The sequence below is a fragment of the Microplitis demolitor genome, chromosome 2, assembly GCF_026212275.2.
Source record: "Microplitis demolitor isolate Queensland-Clemson2020A chromosome 2, iyMicDemo2.1a, whole genome shotgun sequence".
Lineage (NCBI taxonomy): Eukaryota > Metazoa > Arthropoda > Insecta > Hymenoptera > Braconidae > Microplitis > Microplitis demolitor.
In genome coordinates this window covers 18,159,776-18,183,410 of record NC_068546.1, presented here as the reverse complement: position 1 = coordinate 18,183,410, position 23,635 = coordinate 18,159,776, and the positions used below count along the sequence as shown (strand labels likewise).

Sequence of the window (23,635 nt, the reverse complement as noted above, 5' to 3'; positions counted from 1 at the left end):
AAAAATACAAAATTACAAATTTAAATTTAAATATTTAACTTATTTTTATCTAAGCTTATTTTAAATAATTTATCATTCAGTAATGAAATTTAATTATTTATTTGTTTAATAGAAATAATAATTCAAATAAATCCAGTATCATCAACAGTGACTTGAACACTAGAATTAACTTCTAAATCAATGCTTTGTAATACTTTGATTTCTCTAGTTTCATTATCTTGTTTATCAATAAATAATCGTGTGTTAGGAATATTGATCCAATATTTACCAAGATGAGGTACTAAGTCCATTGGATCATCAGCACTTAGCTCTCTTAAATCGTCGTTGTCACGCCATACTCGTAATAAATTAACAGTAACAATTGATAAACAACATTCAGTAACCAAATTACGGCATACGTTTGCTAAATAATTTAATGAACCAAAATTTTCAGTATTTTCTTCCAACATTGAAAAAATAACAGGCAAAGAATCAATTATTATCAACTTTGGTTTATCTTTATCATTGTTTGCTTTAAATGATGATGAAAAATTATGCAAGACTGTTAATAATTCAGTTATATTTTTTAAACTTGTTACTTTTACTCGCTCCATTGCACCGCCAATTACCTGAACACCAAAAAATAATTTAAAATAAATTATTATCTATAGTATTAATAAGAGAATAAGGAAAATTTTGTTCCAGCCATATTTATATGATAGAATTAGTTATTCAAATTAGTATCATTGAAAAAGTCTTGACTTGAATTTGTGCCTTGTTATGGTTTGAACTCTTTTTTTATTGCCAAGTATCGAGATAAATTAATGTATATCTTTCATTCGAATTACATTTAAATTACGCGGGAAAAAAAGACGATCGTTTTTATTTGTTTGAAGTAAATAAATATTTTAATTATTCTGTCCTATGATTATACAATCATCGAAATCAATAAGTTTGCGAGTTAATGATTAAATTTTTCTCATTAAATTTCAATGATAATAAAAATAAACAAAAAATTCTAGAGTTAATTTTAGAAACCCGAGAAAAAATTTTAATATATTATCATATAAAATTATATATAACTCGATTATATATAATTATATATATATATATAAATGGCTAAATATAATCATATATAGTTATATATAAAAATTTTTTCTCGGGTAGAGATTTTAATAAATAATTAAATTCAAATCATATTTAATAAATTTTGTAGTAATACTCGTACATTCATGTAGTGACTGTAGGTTGCTCGTTATTATTATTATTGTTATTATTATATTATTATTAAATAAACAAATTTAATAAATACCTCATCAGATAATTTTTTTGCTTCCAAAATGCTTTGTAATCTTGTTGCTGAAAAATCTTTTTTAGTATCAATGTAATGGATATCTGATGATGAATTGATAGCAATATTTGCAGCTAATGTTATACATAATTGTGTTTTTCCTGATGATGATTTTCCACATATTTCATATATTCTACATGCATATAAGCCACCGCTCAATAAATCATCGAGACTGCAATTAACAAAAATAGTAAGTTAATTTCATTTTACTGTGATTAATAAAAAAAAAACATTCTTAAATTAATTATTTACTTTTTTATACCAGTTGAAATAAATTGTCGTTGCTGTTCTAATAATATCAATGGATCTTTATCAATTCCACTAAATCTTTCAGCTATTTCTTTTCTTATGTTTTCAATAGACTGTAATTTAAATAAATTAATTTATTAATTAACTTTAATAATAATTATTATTTTTTATAAATAAATATTTAAGTGAAAATTCAAATATTTGAAATTTATTTGAATTAAAAAATGAAACGATTCCAAATATTTTACTAAGTTATTAAATAAGTAAAAATAGTTCATTTTTTAATTTTTAATTCCTATTTATTGATCGATAATTAAGAATAAGTGGTCAGTAATTATTATGTCCTTCCTAATAATAATAAATAAGTAAATAAATTTTTATTTTCCATCTGTACAACTTTGCAGTCTCATCAATTATTTAATAATTAATGTATTTCATTGTCTAAAGTCCGGTTAATCAAATATCATTGTTATTAAATATCGTGGACAAAAATCATTTAAAAAAAAATCTTTATCTAAAGAAATAAAACTTACTAAAACAGGTAACTCAGTAATATTTTTTAATTTTTCTAAATCTTCAGATACAAAATCAAGTACTGTAAATATTTTTTTATTATGTAATTTATAAATATGATCTTCATTTAATAATGAAAACATCTTTGGAGTTAATCTCGCCATCGTCGATCTAAAAAAAAAATTAATTAATTATGAGTAATAAAATTTTAAATTTTTATCAACGATAACTACGCTAATCAATAGAAATATTGAGTATCCAGATGATGCGCCGTTCAAATGATTTCCGTCATTTACTAACATTTATACATATAGATACATACATATACAAGTATAGTAAATGTATGTAGGTACATTGTGTGTATATATATAAAGTATTGACATTTATACGTGGTAAAACGACATAACAAGTAGTATATATATCTGTAGTTACGGAAATAATAATTACTAGATAGTTAACAGAACGGAGTTGGTCAACCGGGCAGAGTAACAGTAGATGTTGGATAATTAGGATCTCAAGTAGTTTATTTAAATAAATAAATTCTTATAAAATGGAATTTAATATTTGATATTTAACTTTTCATAGTTTTAGAAACACGTGTTTTAAATTAAACTATAATATGAAAGTGAAACGTAAGGTACTCGTGCTCAATTTTATTGAATCGACCTCATATATTGAAAATCTTAACAAGCCGTTTGATAACGGATAGAACATATATATAGAGAGATATATATGTATAATTTTATTATTACATTTGATAAAATATTTTCGTACAATAAAGTACTCGCTGTAAATAGATAATCAAATAATTATTTAATCCATCGCGATTTGATAATTTATAAAAAGAGTTTCTTAATAAGGTAAGTGCTTACTTGATTTAATATTTTATTTTATTGAAACTTGGAGAAAAAAAAAATATACATATATATATATATATATATATATATATATATATATTTAATTAGTATTCGTAACGCATGATCACCACGTGGTCGCCATGTTGAATTTCTGTAAATTTTTTTTTGCGCGCGAGCTATCACGTTCAATAAATATTGATTTCATACTTGTAATTACTCATTTATCTTTTAAATATTACACTAGTTGAATTTATAATTGTTAAACAATTATTTTCATGTGATAATATATCAATTATTTTGAACGATTACTTATTAAATAATGGATTTGTCATAAATTGTTTTTCAAGTAAAATTTTCGTGCACGTTGGGATTAAAAATTTATTTCAAATAATTTTAATTATCAGTATTTGGAAAAATATTATTGATTAAAATATATAATTTCATCATTAAAATTACTTGTTTATAAAATTTTAATATTTAAATGATATTGAAGTTAGCCGACGTCTTGTAATTTTTTAATTTTTGTTAAAACGATAAATTATGGAAAAAGAAAAAAAAAAATATTCAAGAAAATTGAACCTGTAGTTTGTTAAATTTCCTACATGTGCATATTTTAAATTTTTGTAATTAATTTGTTTAAAAAACTCCGAAAATTTTTCGTTGTCGACTAACTGCAGAATCATATATTTAAAATTACTTGTTTAAAAAATTTTAATATTCAAGTATTTAAAGCTACTCGATTTAAATATGATTTGATAGTGAAATTACTAGACAAGAATACTCCGTTACATGATAAATAAATTAAATATAATATAGTAAACATAAAAAATGATCACATGTTTGCTGTTTTCAGTAATATAAATATTTAAATACCTAAAATTATCTTAATTACATATTTTTATTCATAAATATGAATAAATATAAAGCAAATAATTCATGTGATTTTAATTTAAAAATTAATTTAAAAAAAATAATTGCTCAATCTTCTGTCGGATGAGTTTTAAAAATTTTCTGAACTCAAAAATTAAAGCATCATTTTTAAAAAATCAATAATCATGAAAATAATTTTCAAATTACTCAAAATAATCATCACTTTGATAATTGAATTTACTAAATTGATAGTAAACAGTCGTATTGATTCGTGAGTTGTAAAAAAAAAAAAACGTTTTACCCGGAATTTTGTACGTTAGTAAAAAGACGCTGATTTGACCAGTAAAACCGGAAATGATATTAGCAATAAGTAAAATGTGTATAAAAATAAACCAATGAGAGTGTAGTATTTTCGCCACGTTGCCAAATTGGAGTATAATTTAAACCAATGGAATACGAGGATTGCAAGTGAAGGGAACAGAAATGCCATCTAGGAATGGCTTGTATAAGCAAAGTTTTGAGTAGTAGGCAAGCGAGCAAGCGAACCCGAGCGAGGATCGTGGGCCTGGTTGTGTGTTAGCTCGTGAAATATTGTCGGGAACCGTCGCCATGTTTAGAAGTGTGCTGTACGTCCTTGATAAAGTCTAACTAAAATGTATCGTAAAATATTAGATATATCTAATGTACTAAACATTACGTGAGGTACCTAATTAATTAATTACAATTGCTTTAAACAATTGTGCGGTTTATTTATGTGGATGCCGTATTTACGTACCGTAATTTTGTGATTAAATAATGGTAAGTCCGCCCTTAAAATCAGTCAACGCCAATATGGCGGACATTAAATTTCCTTTGTATCGTGTCGAGTCGAGGCGAGGCTTGCAACGAAATAAATTTTTTTTTAATTCAACAAAATAATTATTATAACTCTGTATTTATTTTTATATTTAGTTTCACTAATATTTATTGTCGTTTCGCATTATTTTTTAAATTTTAATTTATTTAATTAAAAAAAAAAAAAAAAAAAAAAGAAAAATTTTTTTTTTATCTCAGACTTAGGTAGCGGTAAGAGCTCATTGTCTTATTTTTTTTTTTACTCATTTAAATAATGACATGATTATTTAAGTTGTTTACATTAATCTATGGGTTTTAATAAATTGAATAATATTTAATTTATTATATAATTAGTCATTATTTAATACTTAAAAAATTAATTTATTACTGTACATAATGATTGTTCATATTACGGATTTTGATTTCGGCGCTATTTCGGCCAATCAATTAAACGAAGTATTCCGAGACTTTACGGACACTTACTTTTTTTATTATTTTTATTATTATTAGCAATCATGAACACTAGGTTATAAAAACGTGTTAATTATTTTTGTTTATATTTATTTAATTTTTTTTTATTCAAACAACACAATAAACTCTAACCAATTAAATCGTATTGATTAATCTATAGACTTGTCAATTATTAATTATTATTACTACTGTTATTAAATTGATAATTAATTTTATTTAATGTGTAATTTTATTTTTATTTATGTGTTGTTACAGTGTCATGTGTAATGAGTGATAAGCAGGGCGTGCCAACTTTGCCGCCCCTCACTGGGGGTGGAAATAACAATGGGGGAAGCAGCAGTTCTAGCAGTGGAACTCAGCAGCAACAGCAAACAATTAATTTGCAGCAAGTATTGGCAAGTCAAGGTCTCAATGTCCTCACAACAGGAGCTGGACAACAATTTGTCATCACGTCTCAAGTTCCTGGCCTTACTCAGGTAACTATTTCTTGACCTACCACTATTTTAATTAAAATTTTTTTTTTTTTTATTTAATAAGTTAAAAGTATAATTTAATGATGACATTCTACCGAACCTGAAGAATTGATATCCATTCAAATCTTTTCTATTTATGCTGTTACCGAGGCATTTATCTGATAAAAATTATTTAAATAAATGATTTGTTTTGATAATGAATGATATAAATTACTGATTATTAATGAATGATAATTGTGATTAATAGGTCCTACCAAGTGGTGCGACGACAACAGCTGGATTACAACAAGTCACACGTATTGTTAATATCAGCAATATGTCGACGGCAAGTGGTTCGCCTTTGGGGTCACCCAATCGGCAGAATACGACGAAAGTTGTACTCGCAACATCACCGAAACTCGTCAGAACGACATTGGGAAATATGTTTCTTACGCCAACGTCTCAAATAACATCATCGCCACCAGCTAAAAAACTTAAACTTACTGATGCTGCGGAAAAACCGACGATGCTTGATGATGCCAATGGTTATCGTCGACGTATTATGGAGCACAAGATCAAGAGAATGCGCGCTATTCGTGAAAAGTACACGGAAAATGCGTCGGAACTTTATTTTCTTCATGCTGGTGGTAATATTATGGACTTTCAAGCGTGGAAAAAGAAGCCGGCTACGTCATCATATCTTCAATTTCTACGTCAGCATCGTTTAGATCCTGACGATGAAAATGAAGATCTTACTGCTCCGTTGCCAGCAATTGCAGACATCGCGGTGTCATCAGTAACGACTATGCCCACTTCAAACACGATTTCAACAAGCCAAGGGGGAGAAGTGAAGATTGCTGGTGTCGGTGTTACTCCCGTTGCAGTCTCCACAACTCTACCAGCTGCTGTTGCACAACTTAGTCAGCAAGGTATATATAATTTGAATACATGTATGTATAAATATATTTTTTTTTTTTTTTACTTCACTTCTTAGTACTACTAATTCTTTAATATCGTACACAATCTTTAACCCTAGCCTCCGGTTATCTCTTGTAATTTAAGCACAAGTCTGTAATTAGTGAACCCTGACTGTAAAAAAAAATTAACAGCAATAATAAAAATAAAATCTATGCACCAATAAAATTGATTTGCGTAGTAGGACAGATACCAGGTAGGCCTCAAGGGGGCCGACATGGAATGGTATTTGCCATCCGAGCAGCAATTCAATCTCCATCAGTGACCGTTCACCCTTCACCCACGTCTACTATAGCACCCACATTCATTATAGGTGATTACCATTAGCGCAGTCATTCGATGTTACTAGACGACTTTTCCTTAGACTGTTTTTGTACATTGATCGTATATTCTTAAATATATACATATATAAATTTATGTGTATACGTGCAAGTATATATTTTTTTTTGTCGTCATGATTTATGTGCTGATGATTAAGATGGAAGAATTTCAATATCTCGATTTATTTTATCGTTTCTTTATTTAGTATATAGTTTTTTTGGCATCAACGCATCCTGGCATGATTTATTTAAATTTATTCAATATTTAACATAACATTTTTTATGCTTATCGTGTATTCATTGTAATGTAGACATATAAATGTGTGTTTTGTTTGCTATCAGTCAGTTATTTTGTGTGTTTCAATAGAAAAAATATATATAAAAAAAAAAAAAACCAAATAAATAAATACCCACGTGAAAACCACTGGTTCAGTATTTTTAAAACTGGATTAGTCAATATGATCGTGGGGATATTAATATCGAGCATGTGTAAGATCTTGAGGGATTTAAACTCGCAAGATCTAAGGGAAAATCTCGTTACATTTTTTTAAATTATATAATTAATTTGCTAAATATATATGTATATATATTTATTTATTTAATTTCATGTACAGCATTGTAGCAAATGAATTTATGAGAAATTTGTATTTTGATAACTGTAGGTTGAAATTTAGTTCCAGATTCATCAAAACCTTCAGCAGTTGTGACTGCAAATCCTTCTGCAAATACGTTAAGTAAACAGCCTGCGGCCTCAACTTGCGTAAAAACAATGGTATCAATGACAACAGCGGTAGCAACCACTCCGACAGCTACCACTACCGCAACTTCAACATCAACTCCAACTTCATCCGCTCAACCCGTTGTTAAACTTTTTAAATTATCTGCAAATGCTCCGTCTTCATGTGATATTCAAAATAACCAGGAGCAAATTGCAGAGAAAGCTAAACAAGTAATAATTAATTTATTATATTTTATTTTATTAAATAATTTACTCGTTGGGTTTTGTTAACTTTGCATTGTGATTTATTATTTAAAAATAATTAAACGAAAGTTTAATTAATCTCATGGGTGTCTTTGTGGTATTATAGGAAGCTTATGTAATGCAAAGAATAACGGAACTACAGCGCGAGGGCCTTTGGTCGGAAAAACGATTACCAAAAGTACAAGAGCCAGGGAGAACAAAAGCACACTGGGATTATCTGCTGGAAGAAATGGTATGGCTAGCTGCTGATTTTGCGCAGGAGCGTAAATGGAAAAAAGCTGCGGCTAAAAAATGTGCTAGAATGGTACAAAAACATTTTTTGGAAAAAGAAGCGCAGGCTCAAAAAGCCGAAAAATTACAAGAATTGAAGTTGAAAAAAATGGCTGGATTTATTGCTAAAGAAATAAAAACTTTTTGGGCTAATGTTGAAAAAGTATGTAACTTATTTTTAAAATATTTATTTATTACCCCACATACTTAAGCCGGCAATTTATGTACTTAATTACTTAATTTGTGTGCTCATTGTGGGAACATAAACTTTCTAAATAAGACAACTCCAACTGGATCACGTGATTCAGTTTAAGATTTTTTAGATACAGTAATTTCAAAGATATCAATTTAATATATTTTTATCGGGTCGCATTTATATTTTTATTGTTTTACTTTTTATTAAATTATATTTTATTTTTGATCTAAAAAAAAAAACAGCTCGTGGAGTTCAAACAGCAGACGAGACTGGACGAAAAAAGAAAAAAAGTACTGGATCAGCAACTGAACTTTATTGTTGGCCAAACTGAAAAATATTCCACGTGGTTAACAGAAGGATTAAATAAAACTGAAGGTACCACGAGTATTTCAGCTTCGAAAAATAGTTCGAGAATAGCATCACCCGTACCCGCAGAAAAACAACATTCAGATGGTAAATAAATATTAAAATAATAATTAATATTTTTTCTTCTTTTTTTAAAATTAATCTTGATAACAAGAGATAAAAATTAAATTATTCTATAATTCTTAAGATGAGTTTGAGCCAAATCAAAGTTCAGAAGATGACGAAGAAACGATAGCAAAAGCTGAGGAGGAGATGAAATCAAATCACAAAGAGGAAGTTGAGTTACTTAAAAAAGAATCTGAAATACCTTTAGAAGATTTACTAAAGGAATTACCGCCAAACTATCTTAAAGAGAGAGATAAAGGTTTGTCTCCGCCTCCAGAAGATTCGATTAATGTTGAAGAGGCACAAGAAAATAATACGGACGGTGATGCTGAATTTACCGTTGCTTCAGAAGAATCTTCAGATGATGAAAATACAATTATGGAACAGGAAGAGGCTGAAGGTAATAGTGTAGATCATCGGCAAGAGTTGGACGATCTTAAAGCCGAAAATGAAATGTCTATTGATGAATTGATGGCCAAGTATGGAAGTATGCCAGCTACTATGGATGTCGATGAAGAAAGTGAACACGGTACGTTTTTAAGTATTTATTTGAGTTGTTATTTATTTATATTTTCTCAATGATGATACTCTTACCGAACTTGATGGGGTGAGCATCCATTCAAACTCGACCCCATAACGTGAAATTACCGAGGCATTTATCTGAGAGTTTAATTTATAAAACATATTTTTTAAATTTTTTTATTGAAATAAGAAATTATTAAATGAATTATTTTATTTGTTGTAGAATCTGATAAGGATGATGATGAAGAAGGTGAGGCCGAAGCTGAAGCCGAGGCCGAGGCTGAAGTTGAAGCTGAAGAAAAATCAGAGAGTGAAAATGAAAGTGAGGATGAAGCTAAAGAAGATGATGAAGATTCACAAAGTCAGAGTGATGATGGTGATGAGGAAATGGATATTGGTCTGAAATCGTTGTTAGAAGATTTAGATGATAAATCGTCGAGTAAAAATGCCAATGAGTCACACTCTGAGGCGCACAATGAAATGGATGATGTTGCCGCCTTAGCTGAAAGTATTCAACCCAAAGGAAATACACTACTAACAACAAGTGTAAGTAATTCCATAGCTTTCAACGCCTTAATTTTTTTTTCTCCTTTTTTTTATACCTTCACTCCAAAATGATTAGCATTTTTTATGGCTTCTCATTATTTCACGGAAGGTAGATTAAACGTGAATGCTTTCCCATGTAATAAATTAAATAATTTATTGCGCAAAAGAGTCAGACAATTTTTTTCTTTTAATTGAAATTTATTTTCATTATAAATTATAAATTGATAACTAATAGTTTATGATAAATTAATGAAAATTATTGTTTTTCTTAAAGGTTGTGACGAAAATTCCGTTTCTTTTGAAACATTCGCTCCGTGAATATCAACACATTGGTCTTGATTGGCTTGTAACAATGTACGAACGAAAATTAAATGGAATATTAGCTGATGAAATGGGTCTTGGTAAAACAATTCAAACAATAGCATTGTTAGCACATCTTGCTTGTGAAAAGGGCAATTGGGGTCCTCATTTAATAATAGTACCTACATCTGTGATGTTAAATTGGGAAATGGAATGTAAAAAATGGTGTCCGGGTTTTAAAATTCTCACTTACTATGGTACACAAAAAGAGCGTAAACAAAAGAGAACCGGTTGGACAAAACCAAATGCTTTTCATATATGTATTACATCTTATAAACTTGTTATTCAAGATCATCAAAGTTTCCGTCGGAAAAAGTGGAAATATTTAATTTTAGACGAAGCTCAAAATATTAAAAATTTTAAATCACAACGATGGCAATTATTATTAAATTTTCAAACACAAAGACGTTTATTGCTAACCGGTACACCATTACAAAATAATCTCATGGAACTTTGGTCACTGATGCACTTTCTTATGCCCAATGTATTTCAATCACATCGTGAATTTAAAGAATGGTTTAGTAATCCCGTTACTGGTATGATTGAAGGAAATAGTGAATACAACGAAAATATTATACGTCGACTTCATAAGGTTTGTACGTACTAAGTAATATTAAATTTTAAGTTCTTTAATTTTTTTTTTTATATTTATTTATTTATTTAAATAAATGGTCATTCGCTGCCGACAACCTGCTTGATTTAATAATATCTTGATTGGTCTTTATTTATAAATCAGCGAAATATTAATTTAATCTCCATTAAAACTCGTGTAACGGATAAGTGGAATTTTTTACGTTATGCGAATCCTGTCTGGAGTTACAATTTAATTTTTAAAAATAAGTTATTATTTTATTCGATAAAGATAAGAGACTCAACATCTAATTTTCGAATGCTCTAGTTTTAGCTAAATTATTTCAATTTTTTTTTTCCATTTCTCACTAGAAAAATTCATAAATGTCACGCACACGCACATAGACATTTGTTTATAATTCTGTTGATACAAAACACAGCTTTCAAACATTTGAAAATTTGAAATCTATTCGAATTTTAATATTTAAAACCAAACTCTAACTAATAATAATAACTTTTTATTTTTATTGAGAAGTAAACAATAAAAATTCAAAATTTTAATAAATTCACGCCATTGCTACGGTTAACTAAAGCTAGAGCATTTACGATTTTCATTCAAAGTAAAATAAAATAAATTACGTGCTAATGAGAAGAATTTATACTAGATAAATTATTTTTTCATTAATAATCAAAGTAAAAAGATAATTTATCTATTTAAATTTTTTAAGCACACATGAATAATTTTATTGATTTGTTTACAATTAACTAACTTGAAAAATAAATTTATTAATGTTGAAATATACAAAGCGTGATTCAGTACATACATTGAAGAATACACTCTGTGATCGCCGTTTAAAGTTTTTATCATAATCTTTAATATCAATCACGCGGTACATTTAAATGTAATGTTGATTACATTGATAACTTTTTCCGCAAATTTATTTCATGATTTTAAAAGTATTTTGTGATAGCTAACATAAGATATCGGGTCTCTTAATTCATTGGAAATGTTTTTTTTTTTTTTTTTTTTTTTTTTTTTTTTTTTTAAGAAATTATAAATCTAAAGTTATTTATTTATTTTTTTTTTTTATAGGTTTTACGTCCATTTTTACTCCGAAGATTGAAAACCGAAGTAGAAAAACAATTACCAAAGAAATACGAACACGTAATAATGTGTCGTTTATCAAAACGTCAAAGATTTTTATACGATGACTTTATGTCACGTGCTAAAACTCGTGAAACTTTGGCTAGTGGTAATTTATTGAGTGTCATCAATGTATTGATGCAATTACGTAAAGTATGTAATCATCCAAATTTATTTGAAGTAAGACCGACGGTGTCACCATTTCAAATGGAAGCTATTGACTTTATTACAGCTTCATTAGTATGGAGTGCACTTGATTATGATCCATTCAAGGTAATTTGATTTTTTTTGTTTTTAATTTTAAAAAATGCAAATCAATTTTTTCATATTACCTGCATTAAATCTGCTAGTTTTAATCCCTTTTTTGCTAGTCGAAACAAGCCAATTTTAGATCAATGTGGTTTAGTAAACAGAAACTGATCAGTTCGCTCCCTAAGGAACAAGCTCATTAGTTTTTGGCTTGATTCCAATTCCTGTCGTGATTGAATTTGGTTATTGTAAACCTCTAAATATTCATATCATTCTAATTACCAACCAATCTGACATTTGTCTTTGGAAAATTAAAATAAATAATATGAATTTCAATAAAAAAAATGGTTTAATTACTAAAATTTGGATATTTAAAATACACACAGAAAACAAAGGATACCTTGACGTTAGAAATATTTTGCATTATGAATTGAAGACAAATATTTTTTTCGAACTAGAAAAAATTTTTTGCCGCTAGAAATTGTTTTTTGTCTTAAGATTTTTTTTTTCTCTTCAATTTATAATTTTTTTTTCTTGTCATCAAATAATGCGAAAATTTTTAAGAGCGAGTATAAATTCTTTGCGCCGAGGAATTCTTTTTTTTATGCAGCATTATTTTTCTACCTCGTTATTAGTCAGAAATTAGTCTGTTATGACCGACTCCAGGCATTAAAACTTTCAGTAAGAATGCAAGTAATCATGAAAAATGTAGGTCATGTTCAGAAACTCACCCTGGAAGAGAAAGATGCAACTTCTGCGTTTACAAATATCTGGTTAAACCAGAGTAACAATTTGACATAACTATAATATAAAGCGTTTGTAAACTGTGGAGAAGGTAAATGCAGTATCAGGTATTCTCTTGTTCCTCTGGTTTTAATTAAACCACGTGGCTTTACGCTTCATGACCACCTGGATAAATATTTATCAATCCCCAGAGTATTTTTCTGAATATGCCCAGTGTGTGGGACGGAATAAAACACGCTTTCAGCCCGAGTAATGTCAGCCTTTGCTTTCGTCTCGAGCCCTCTCGACTTGACCCTTGTCTAAAGTCGTCTTGTTAAATCTTGCCACTCAATTTACTAAAAAATATAATAAATATAAAAAATGATCAATAGTTTTAAAATTTTATTATTTTATTTTCAGCACATTGATTTGGCTATTTTAAATTTAAATCTATTGAAAATAGAACGTACAATAACAGCATTTGTGTCACACAGAATACGTCGTTTACAAACACCTCGTAAATTAATTGAAGAAATAGATAGTCAGCCACCGCCACCACCACGTTGTCCAGCTGGTAAAATAAAAATAACTGTAAGACTGTCAAATCAAGTTAAACCTCCATCAGTAACACCTCAGCAAGTAGCTCAAGCAAAAATAAAAAGTTTTACTGGTATTTTACCAACACCGCGTGTTGGTACTTCCCCATTAATTAAAACAATTAATAATCAAACTCCTGGACAAGGTGTTACATTACGTGTTGCTGGTGGACAACAATTACAAGGTTACGTTCAACTTGTTCAACATCAAGGAAATGTTAAAGGTATAATAATAATTTAACTATTAATTATACTTATAAATTAATGCATCATCGATCGGTGGTTGTATCACACGTACAATCTGCCTTTGCAATGGTGCTATAATAAATTCCTTGGCCAGCCTGTTCATTTTTAATTCATATTATGTACATTCTAGAACCGGGAGAACAATTTGAATTTTTTTTTAATTTTTATCATGATTCAAATTGTAAAAGTTTAAATTTAAATTTAATTAAATAAAATTTTTTTTTTTTAATGTAGCGATACCAATGGCTACGATAGCGCACAATTCTCAAACAACAACACCAGTAACGGGTACTACGGCAACGATAAATGCTCAGAAAATAGCCGTTAGCAGTCCAAATATCCGCGATGGCTTACAGAGATTAACGCAAACCGTTACATTTAAACAAGGAGACTCTGTACAGAGGATACCCATGTCAAGTTTTGCTCAATTAGTACAGACGTCTACCGGTCGGCATATTATTCTTCATTCCAATCAACAGTCAACAAATGCAGGTAATTAATTTAATTTGGTTATTTTACTAACATTTAATGAATACGATTAATTTAGTTTAAAATTATTTATTTTTTCGTTCATAACATTCGTGTGAAAATTAAATTATTGATTTATTGTCTATTAATTTTTAATGGAAAATGATTTTATTTAATTTTATCAAAAAATAAATTGTGTAAATACTCCCGATTCAGAGTGACTGCATTTTTATTTTGCTTTTTAATCGAGTAATAATTATTTAATTTTCTGCTAAAAAAATTATTTTAATTGATGTTTTAAATATTATTTTAATTGATGTTTTAAATATTATGTTTTGAAGTTAAGTAATATGACCTATCGCGATTTTAAAAAATTACAAAAAAATAAAACAAAGAATATAAATTTATATTTTTTTTTTTTTAGTTTCTTTTCCTGTGATGACATCAAGTGGTCAACGACTTACTGTCCTATCGCCAAAATTTACGCCAGTAACAAAAGTAGTCGGTGGTGTTGTGACAACATCAGCAAATACAGTTGGCGGTCGACCTGTAATGCGAGTACCGCCATTAAATGTTTCTACCAGCGTAGCATCAGCAATGGCATCACCATCACAGCCACAGATACGTGGAATAGTAACAAGAGGTGGTACCAGTGTATCAGCAACTGCTGGTGTAACTGGTGCTGGCAGTGGTAATAATGCCAATGGTACAACGACTCAGCAAAAAGAAATAATTAAAAAACGTAAAGAAAGCCCTAAATCAGATTTTTATTTATCACAACTTGAAGAAGATCGACGACAACGACGTCAAGCTAAATTAAGTACATTAGCCAATATAAATGAACGTAAATGTGCGGCTTGTCCTTTGTACGGCGAGGATCTTTTTACAGCATTGAGAATTGATAGACCTGCGTCTGGTTGTCAATGGCACAATGGCTGGTTAAATTGTAAAAATGTTAAACAACCAGCACGAACCCGTCGTCAATATTTTTCTCATACGGAAGCTCTGGCCCAGGCGATTAAATCAACAGAACAAATAGTCGAAGAATTAAAAGAAGTATTTGAACGTTTTGTTTGTTATGTACCAGCAGTACGTGCACCAGTACCGCGTTTTCATGTTTCACATCCACCTCCATGTAAATTATGGCAACATCAACGTATGCAAATGGTATTACAGCGACGGATAACACCTAAATGTGCGATACTTCATCCAATAAATAGTGCAATGATGACACAATTTCCTGATCCACGTCTTATACAATATGATTGTGGTAAATTACAATCACTCGATCGTTTATTAAGAAAATTAAAAAGTGGTAGTCATCGTGTCCTTATATTTACGCAAATGACAAGAATGTTGGACGTACTTGAGGCATTTTTAAATTACCATGGTCATATTTATTTAAGATTAGACGGTACAACAAAAGTTGACCAACGTCAATTTCTTATGGAAAGATTTAATGGAGATAAACGTATATTTTGTTTTATATTATCAACAAGATCGGGTGGTGTTGGTGTTAATCTTACTGGTGCTGATACAGTTATATTTTATGACAGTGATTGGAATCCAACAATGGACGCTCAGGCACAAGATCGTTGTCATAGGATTGGACAGACTCGTGATGTTCATATTTATCGGCTTGTTAGTGAAAAGACTGTTGAAGAAAATATTCTTAAAAAGGCCAATCAAAAGAGATTACTTGGTGATCTTGCTATTGAAGGGGGTAATTTTACTACTGCTTATTTCAAGAGCTCGACAATACAGGATCTCTTTAATATTGATCAGACTGAAAATGATGCGTCGGCACGTATGGCTGAAATCGTTGAACAAAATAAAGATCGTGAAAAATTATTGCTGAAAGACGTGTCCTCTAGTTGTAGTAGTAATAATAGTAATAGTGGTAATGGTAATAGTAATAGTAATGTAACGACGCCAATTGTTGAAGAAAAAGTAGCAATGGGTGCCTTAGAAAGTGCACTTGCTGCTGCTGAAGAAGATCTTGATGTATTGGCTGCTAAAACTGCTAAAGCTGAAGCTGTTGCCGATCTTGCTGAGTTCGATGAAAATATTCCGTTGGATGATGCTGATCGTGAGGACACACAAATTAGTAAAGCTGAACAAGAAGTTCAAAATTTAATTTCACAGGTAATATTTTATTACTATTATTGTTTATTTATTTATTCATTGGTAAAATTTATAAAAATAACAGATTGGAATAATAAAAATGTTTTAGCATTACAATCAGCATCAATTAAAAAATGCCTTCAATACAGTTTTTTTATACAATTGTCTAGTCAAAAAAATTTTAAATGAAATGAAAAATGATTTTTTTTTTATAGATATATTTTGTAGTTTTAAATATTGAAATAAAATTTTGATTTCAAGAACAATGTTGATAATTAATTATTATTAATTGAATATCTCAGGCGTGAAAGCGCTGAGTGTGTTTTATTGACGCTCGATTTTTTTCGGGTACCTCACTCACTTTCAATCATCTCTACACTTTTTAAAGTATATTAAAATAGGTCGAAACTTATATCATCATATAGAAAATTAATTGAGGATTAATTAGAATAGAACATGAAGTTGATTCTTTAATATGTTGATTTTAAAATAAATAATCTAGTTGAGGGGAGCCCTGATGTCAACAGATTTCTTGTGATCACGATAACTGACGAATAAAACGGCTAACAAAGCTATTTCTTTTTTATTAACGTTGGTTTGGTGACTACAAGAACCCTTTCGTTAATCACTATTCTATTCTATTTGGTTTAATTGTAATTAATAAAAACTTGAAGACTTGTAATTCACGAATAATTGAGCTGCAATTTTTTTAAACTATTCCTATTTTTTTTTCCCTTTTTTCTTCCTATTAACTACTGGCAGCAGTGCTAGCCTAATAGTAGGATTGAAAAAAAAAAAAAAAAAAAAAAACATCTAAGACAAAAAGGCGGGATATTTAAAAAAAAAATTTCATAAAAAAAAAAAAAATTAAACTGAAAATAAATAAAAAACAATCATATTAATAATTTAAAAATTGAATAAAAATTTATAATTAAACAAAATAAATTGATATTATAAAAGAAAAGTAACGATTAAAAATAAAATGAGCGATTGAGGTGTGCACTTTTGGATTTTTCAACATTTTTTTAAAATTAGTTCGTTGAGTGTATCTATAATCGCCCACTAAATGCCAGTTTTTCAAACCGGGTTTGTTTTTATCTGGGTTTAAATTAATAGTGCTAGTATATCTAATCCATTAATAATATATAGATAAATCAGTAATGATAATTTAAACCCGGATTAAAAATAAATCGGGTTTGAAAAACTGGCCCTAAAAGTTGTGGTTTCCATGACTCGATTAACACATGGCTATACTCGCTCAAAAATAATATCAATTGAACTTTGATAAATTTATTGATTTGTAGAATAATTTATAAAATATGTTACTTTATTCAATTTTCACAAATTAAAAATACATGTATTGAAAAATATATAATTATAACGATTATTACAGAATTTAACCTTACCTATAAATTTAATAAAACGAATGTTAAGGACATTTTCAAACAATATTCCCCCCCCCCCCACCTATTTTTTTTTAAATATTTAATGACCTTGAACTGTCATTACAGTATTAAAATATGATCAATTAATAAAAAGAACGTTTAAGTAATAATTGAAAACAAGACAACGCAGTTTAAATTTCGTTAATATAAAGATTTTTTTAAAAATTACTTACAGTTATTATCGCTTAAGAGTTAAACGAAGTTTTTTTTTAAATAAATTTCAGTACAATCTTCATGTCAATATTATCATTAGAAATGTTATATTTAGTGGGCTAAAATATACTTACAAAATTTTGTTTAACTCTTAATTGATAACAACTGTAAGTAATTTTCTTTAAAAATCTATATCTCGGTGGAATTGTAACTACGTTGTCCTTTTTTTAATTAATGCTTTTACTTTTTTTTTTTTCATTGATAAAATTTTTTTATGGTTATGATAGTTTGAGGTCAGTGATTATTTTTTTTTCCTTGGTGTGAAATATGCCATTGAAATTGGAGGGTATTGTCTAAGAATGCCCTGAGGTAAAAAATGTTCAACTGAACGCTATTTTGAAAACAGTCACTTAATTAAAATTTATAATAAATTAAAAAATACTTTGATACGTTACATTATGCTATATTTAGATTCACAAACAAATATTTAACAATGATAACTTTTTTATTTGAACTTTTATTTTACAAGAATTATAAAAACACATTATTAATCAGTTGAAGTGAGCGACTGATGATACTGATCCGGCTGAGGGTCTTTTACTTAACGTGAAATAAAAATATTTTTTGTTAACCGGTTCTTTTTAGTTATTGCGTTTTTTTTATGGGTATTAATTTACTAATAAATACAATTATTATCCAGTAACTTTTTTTTCTAACTTTCTTTTTAATTCGGTCACTCTTGATTCTGTAGTATTTTATTAATTTAAATTACATTAATTTATTAATGTACGTATTATTTTTTGTTTTAGTTAACACCAGTTGAACGTTATGCAATGAAATTTGTTGAAGAAACAGAAGGTACATTTTCAGCAGCTCAATTGGCTGCAGCGGAACGTGAATTGGAACAACAGAAAAAAGAATGGGAATTAGATCGACTACGCGCATTACGTGAAGAAGAAGAACGTCGTATGAGGATGGCTGATGATGACGATAAACCATTGACATTTAGCCGCGAGGATGCTCAGAATCAGGTTAATAATACAAGTAATTCTAAGAGAGTAGGTAATAGTAATAAAAAACAAAGTCAGGTCGCGCCGAGTAGACGTAGTTCACGTAGACGTAGTAGAAGTGCACGTGAATCTTCAGTAAGTGATTCTGAGTCTTCGACTAATAGTGAGTCGGAGTCTCAAGAAGATCTTGCTGAAGATAATTCTGATGAGGAAGAGTCCAGTCAAGAGAGTCAGGATGATGAGATAGGTGATGATGATGATGATGGTGACGACGACGATGATGATGATGATGACGGTGATGGTGATAACGAGAATGAAGATGACGATGATTTAAATGCAAGTAAATATGATAATAGCAAACGTCGTCCAGGTCGACCTAAAAAAATGAAAATGCGTAAAAATCATCTTGATCTCAATAGTCCGCGTACAAGATCTCGTGGTAACGTTAAAATAAATTTATGGACATTAGATGTAAGTCCCATTTTACCGGTTGTTAAACGTAGTTATAAAGATATGCATTGGCGTAAACGTAATAAACGTGATAGTAATGATAAAAATACAAATAATGATAACAATAAAGATTTGTCGATTACAGATCAAGATCAAGATCATGATAATGATAATGAGAATGGTAATAATACAGATGATAAATGTTCAGTTTTAGTTGATCAAGTTAAATGTGATGATTTATCATCAGCTAGTCTTAGTGTTAATGATGAGGAAAAGAATGAAGAAACAATTGATGATAAAAGCCCTCAGGTTACGGATTCAATGGATATTTCTGCATGTAGTGACGACAATGATGATCATGAAGAAAAACAAGAACATTCAGAATTAGAGCAGTCAAATAAAACAAATTTTAGTACGTCATTGTGCGGTGAATCATTAAAAACTGATGGTAATAAAACTGAAGATGATAATGGTGATAAAGTTGACGAAGTTGAAAATTTAAATGAAAATAAACGGACTCGTTTAAATCGTAGTAATAATATTAAAAAAATACCTCAATCTTGTGATGATTTAACAGGTAAAAACGAAGAAATGGATACTGATGCTAATCACGTAACACGATCTCATAAAACTGAACAATTTAAAACAGACAATATTAACAATGAAGACACGGAAAATTTAGATGTTAATGTTGGGTCACCGAATAATGTAATTGATAGTACGTCGCCTACGAATTTAAATGAATCTGCACTAGATGTTGAATATTGTATTATAAGTAATAAAGATAAATCAGGTGATGATTCTTCAGCAGATTCTTCTTGTACGGATGTTAATGCTGAGCCTAAAATAGAAAGTATTATTTTAAGAAAAACACGAACAAGATCATCTTTAATAAGTAGTGCTCCTTTGAGTAGTCGTACTCGACGTGCTGCGAAATTACAGCATAAAAATCCGGATTTGAGTAGTAATACAGACGCCGAAGCTAAAGAAATAAAACAAGAGTCAATTGATGGTATTGAGGAAGTTGGAAAAAATCAATTAGAAAATGATGAATGGCCAAAAGTTTGTGTTGAAAATATTTTACTTGATGAATCTGTGCCAATTGAAGCGACTATTTTACCTCCTGTCGAGTCAACTGATTTAAAATCAATTAATTCTGAGGAAAAAAATACTGAAGCTTCATCAAATTCTAATTTAACGTTACGATTAAAAATAACTCGACCGGACACACCTTTTCCACGTATTTCAACACGAAGATCTAAAGCTAATTCACCTTTTACAGAACCTCTAGCTCCTGTTTCCAATGACGTTGAGTCGAAAAAGTTACGAAAAAATTTAGAAAAAAAAGTGATTAAAAAATCATCCGACTCGGAGTCATTACAAGAGTCCGTGGACGAAAAAAGAAATGACGGTTGCAAAAGTCCAATGTTGATTCTATCAGACATAAAATTAAAATTACCAGTACCAAAATCATCGCAAATTGATGCTTCGTCATCGCGCGTAACTCGTTCATCAGGAGTACTAGATTCACCGATTGTTCTTATAAAAGAGCATTCATCTTCGGCAGAAAGACCTACAACACGTTCAAAAGGTGCTATGGACAACGGGTTCTTGTTACCAACTCAAATAAATCGTAAAACACGCGGCAATTCGTTGCCCAAAGTATCAACATCATCAGCAATTATACCAGATTCTAATAAATTAAAATCCAGTGATACTGTTAATATATTTCCCAGTAGTCAAAAAAGAAGACCAGATACACCAGTACCTAAAAAATCATCATTACGTATTACAAGATCAGCGGATCAAATTATTTATTCATCAAATTTTAATTCACAAAGCAATTTAATAAATAAAAGCAATAATAAATCAACACGTCGTACGTCAACTTGTTTAGATAAAAATGAAACAGATGTACATTCACTTACACATACCGGTACGCGTACACCATCACCACCACTACCAGTATCATCACCACTTGCTGATAATATATCAGGAAAAAAAGAATCTGTTGATACTGATTCAAATGGTAATGCCGTAAATAATGATAATTTTACCCACAGTGAAAATGATAATGTTACGTTAATTAATATTGACAATGAAAAACCTCAGAGAACAGCTAAAGTTGTTGCTATGATAACACTAGATACTCATTCGCGTATTAATCATAATAAAACGAGTCCTGTTAATTCCGCAATTAAAAAAAATGATGATAAACGTGATTGTGAAGTTATTTGTATTGATGAACCTATCGGGATTAAAATGAGATCCAGAAGTAGTTCTAAATTATTATTATCATCATCAACATCGTCATCATTGCCGTCATCATCATCACCTATTGAGACAATAGTTATCCATGATGATAGCGAATCTGAAAATGACACTGAATCGAGAGATAAAAGATTGCGTAATAAAAATATTATAAAAAGATCACAAAGACTTATTAAGTCAAATTTAAAAAATAAATATAATGATATACAAATTTTAGATACAACAGCAGACAATGATGATGAATTAGGGCCTAATAAAAAAATAATTAAACTTACACCTGTTGATAAAATTAATCGTCAAATTTCTTGAAATATTAAATTATCATTTTTTAAAAATTTCATTAATATTTAAATCATTCATAACAATTATTATTGAATTATTATTTTTTTTAAAGCTTTTTTTTTATCAATTGCTTCATCTTATCTTGCCTAATCTTTAATGTGAATTTTGTAAATATTAATAATAATAATAATGATAATACTTAAATAATTATGAACAATAAATTGAGACGGCAATAAAATATTCCGTACTCGGTAAAAATTATTGATTGATTAATTAATTGATTAATTAATTTGTACTGGTTTTTTTATTATAATTAATTGCTGCGTCTGGTGACGTTATTGTATAAAATGAACGGAGGAGTAAAAAGAAAATTAACTGAGAAAATGATAATGATAAGAGAATAAAAATAAAAAAAGAAGTAATAATGGAAATATAATTTATATTTTTCGTGATATCCGCGAGACTCATGACTGTATTATATAATAAAAAAAAAAACATAGGTTTAAAAAAAATATATTTTCAATATAATCAAGACGCTATACTCTGTTATTATTATACGTAATTATTGATATTGTTTATAATTGTTAATATTTTTTAATTGATTTGACAGTTTGTTTTTTTTCTTGTTTATTTTTTCTTTTATTGATAAATGTTTTCTAATTTAATAATAAAACTCTCAAAGAGTTTTATATGTGCTTCTGTCTCTCTATCATCTCTTCTGTACACGACTGCGACGTCGTTCAATGTGAAATAATAATTATATAAATATGAATATATATATAAATATATATAAACGTTTTTAGGGATTAAGATAATTAACGTATAGAATTAAAACGTGTAATTTGTCGAGTGTTAAGATATATATATATATATATATATATATATATATATATATATATATATATATATATATATATATATATATATATATATATATATATACATGAATGAACATATATATATATACGTGCGTTTATGTATATGTATATATATTTATTAAATGTAACGCGATAAAATAATAATTAAGTCGTGTGGCTGTATTTTTTGTATGATCGAGTGTGAGATAAAAATTAAGGAAATAAACGAAATATTCCTTACAATATATAATGTGTTTTCTTATTTCTTGGTGTGTTTCCAAGGTTCAAAGGTTCAGTTCCGTTTTGGTGTCCAAAAAAAAAAAAAAAAAAAAAAAAAAAAAAAAAAAAAAAAAAAAAAAAAAAAAAAAAAAAAAAAAAAAAAAAAAAATTAAATTATAAAATCAAATAATTATAAATTATTGATTTACTTATTAGTTAAAAAAAAAAAAGTTTAATAAAATTAGCTCAGTGTGCTTGTTTATGTTTGGAGGTCACTGATCTCATGTTTGGTGTGGCAAGGCCGTCTGGACCGCACAATTAATTTAAAAAAACAAAAAAAAAAAAAAAATTAATTTAATTTTTTTTTTATATACATTTAATGAATTATATTTATATAAAATTTATAATTTAAATTTCATGTTTATTAAATGGCACCAAAACACTGCCTTTGCCATTCCAAACTTATCTTGGAGACTGCCAGAATATAAGCAGGCACATTTATGAGCGTGAGGAGTATTTTATATATATTCCTCGATGATATATATGAATGTAGCGAATACCAGAACGGTTTTGAAGCTTTTGAATTTTGCTTAATCCTTACATTTACTTT

General features: G+C 28.6%; 2 protein-coding genes and 1 non-coding gene across 6 annotated transcripts; 2 read left to right on the top strand and 1 right to left on the bottom strand.

Annotated features, from left to right (window-relative positions):
* Window positions 1-89: 89 nt before the first annotated feature.
* Window positions 90-3,068, bottom strand: LOC103568505 (DNA repair protein RAD51 homolog 4). 3 transcript variants are annotated; one of them, XM_008545406.2, is made up of 5 exons: window positions 2,965-3,068; window positions 2,113-2,263; window positions 1,583-1,692; window positions 1,292-1,502; window positions 90-608 (listed from the first exon to the last, which is right to left on the bottom strand). In XM_008545406.2, exons 2-5 carry the CDS (start codon window positions 2,254-2,256, stop codon window positions 123-125), a joined length of 951 nt encoding a protein of 316 aa, XP_008543628.1. In that variant the 5' UTR covers window positions 2,257-2,263; window positions 2,965-3,068; the 3' UTR covers window positions 90-122. The 3 variants fall into 3 exon arrangements, with proteins under 3 accessions (XP_008543628.1, XP_008543630.1, XP_008543629.1); XM_008545408.3 differs by lacking the exon at window positions 2,965-3,068 and adding an exon at window positions 2,540-2,624; XM_008545407.2 differs by lacking the exon at window positions 2,965-3,068 and adding an exon at window positions 2,326-2,404.
* Window positions 2,578-22,822, top strand: LOC103568516 (helicase domino). 2 transcript variants are annotated; one of them, XM_014441100.2, is made up of 14 exons: window positions 2,578-2,952; window positions 5,380-5,600; window positions 5,845-6,505; window positions 7,546-7,820; window positions 7,960-8,286; window positions 8,562-8,772; window positions 8,873-9,319; window positions 9,536-9,858; window positions 10,133-10,810; window positions 11,882-12,205; window positions 13,325-13,724; window positions 13,981-14,238; window positions 14,639-16,359; window positions 18,746-22,822. In XM_014441100.2, exons 2-14 carry the CDS (start codon window positions 5,391-5,393, stop codon window positions 21,974-21,976), a joined length of 9,066 nt encoding a protein of 3,021 aa, XP_014296586.1. In that variant the 5' UTR covers window positions 2,578-2,952; window positions 5,380-5,390; the 3' UTR covers window positions 21,977-22,822. The 2 variants fall into 2 exon arrangements, with proteins under 2 accessions (XP_014296586.1, XP_014296585.1); XM_014441099.2 differs by lacking the exon at window positions 2,578-2,952 and adding an exon at window positions 4,158-4,617.
* Window positions 10,922-11,042, top strand: LOC128667391 (small nucleolar RNA SNORA26). The gene has a single exon (XR_008403363.1). It is a non-coding gene; the product is annotated as a small nucleolar RNA SNORA26 (small nucleolar RNA).
* Window positions 22,823-23,635: the final 813 nt, after the last annotated feature.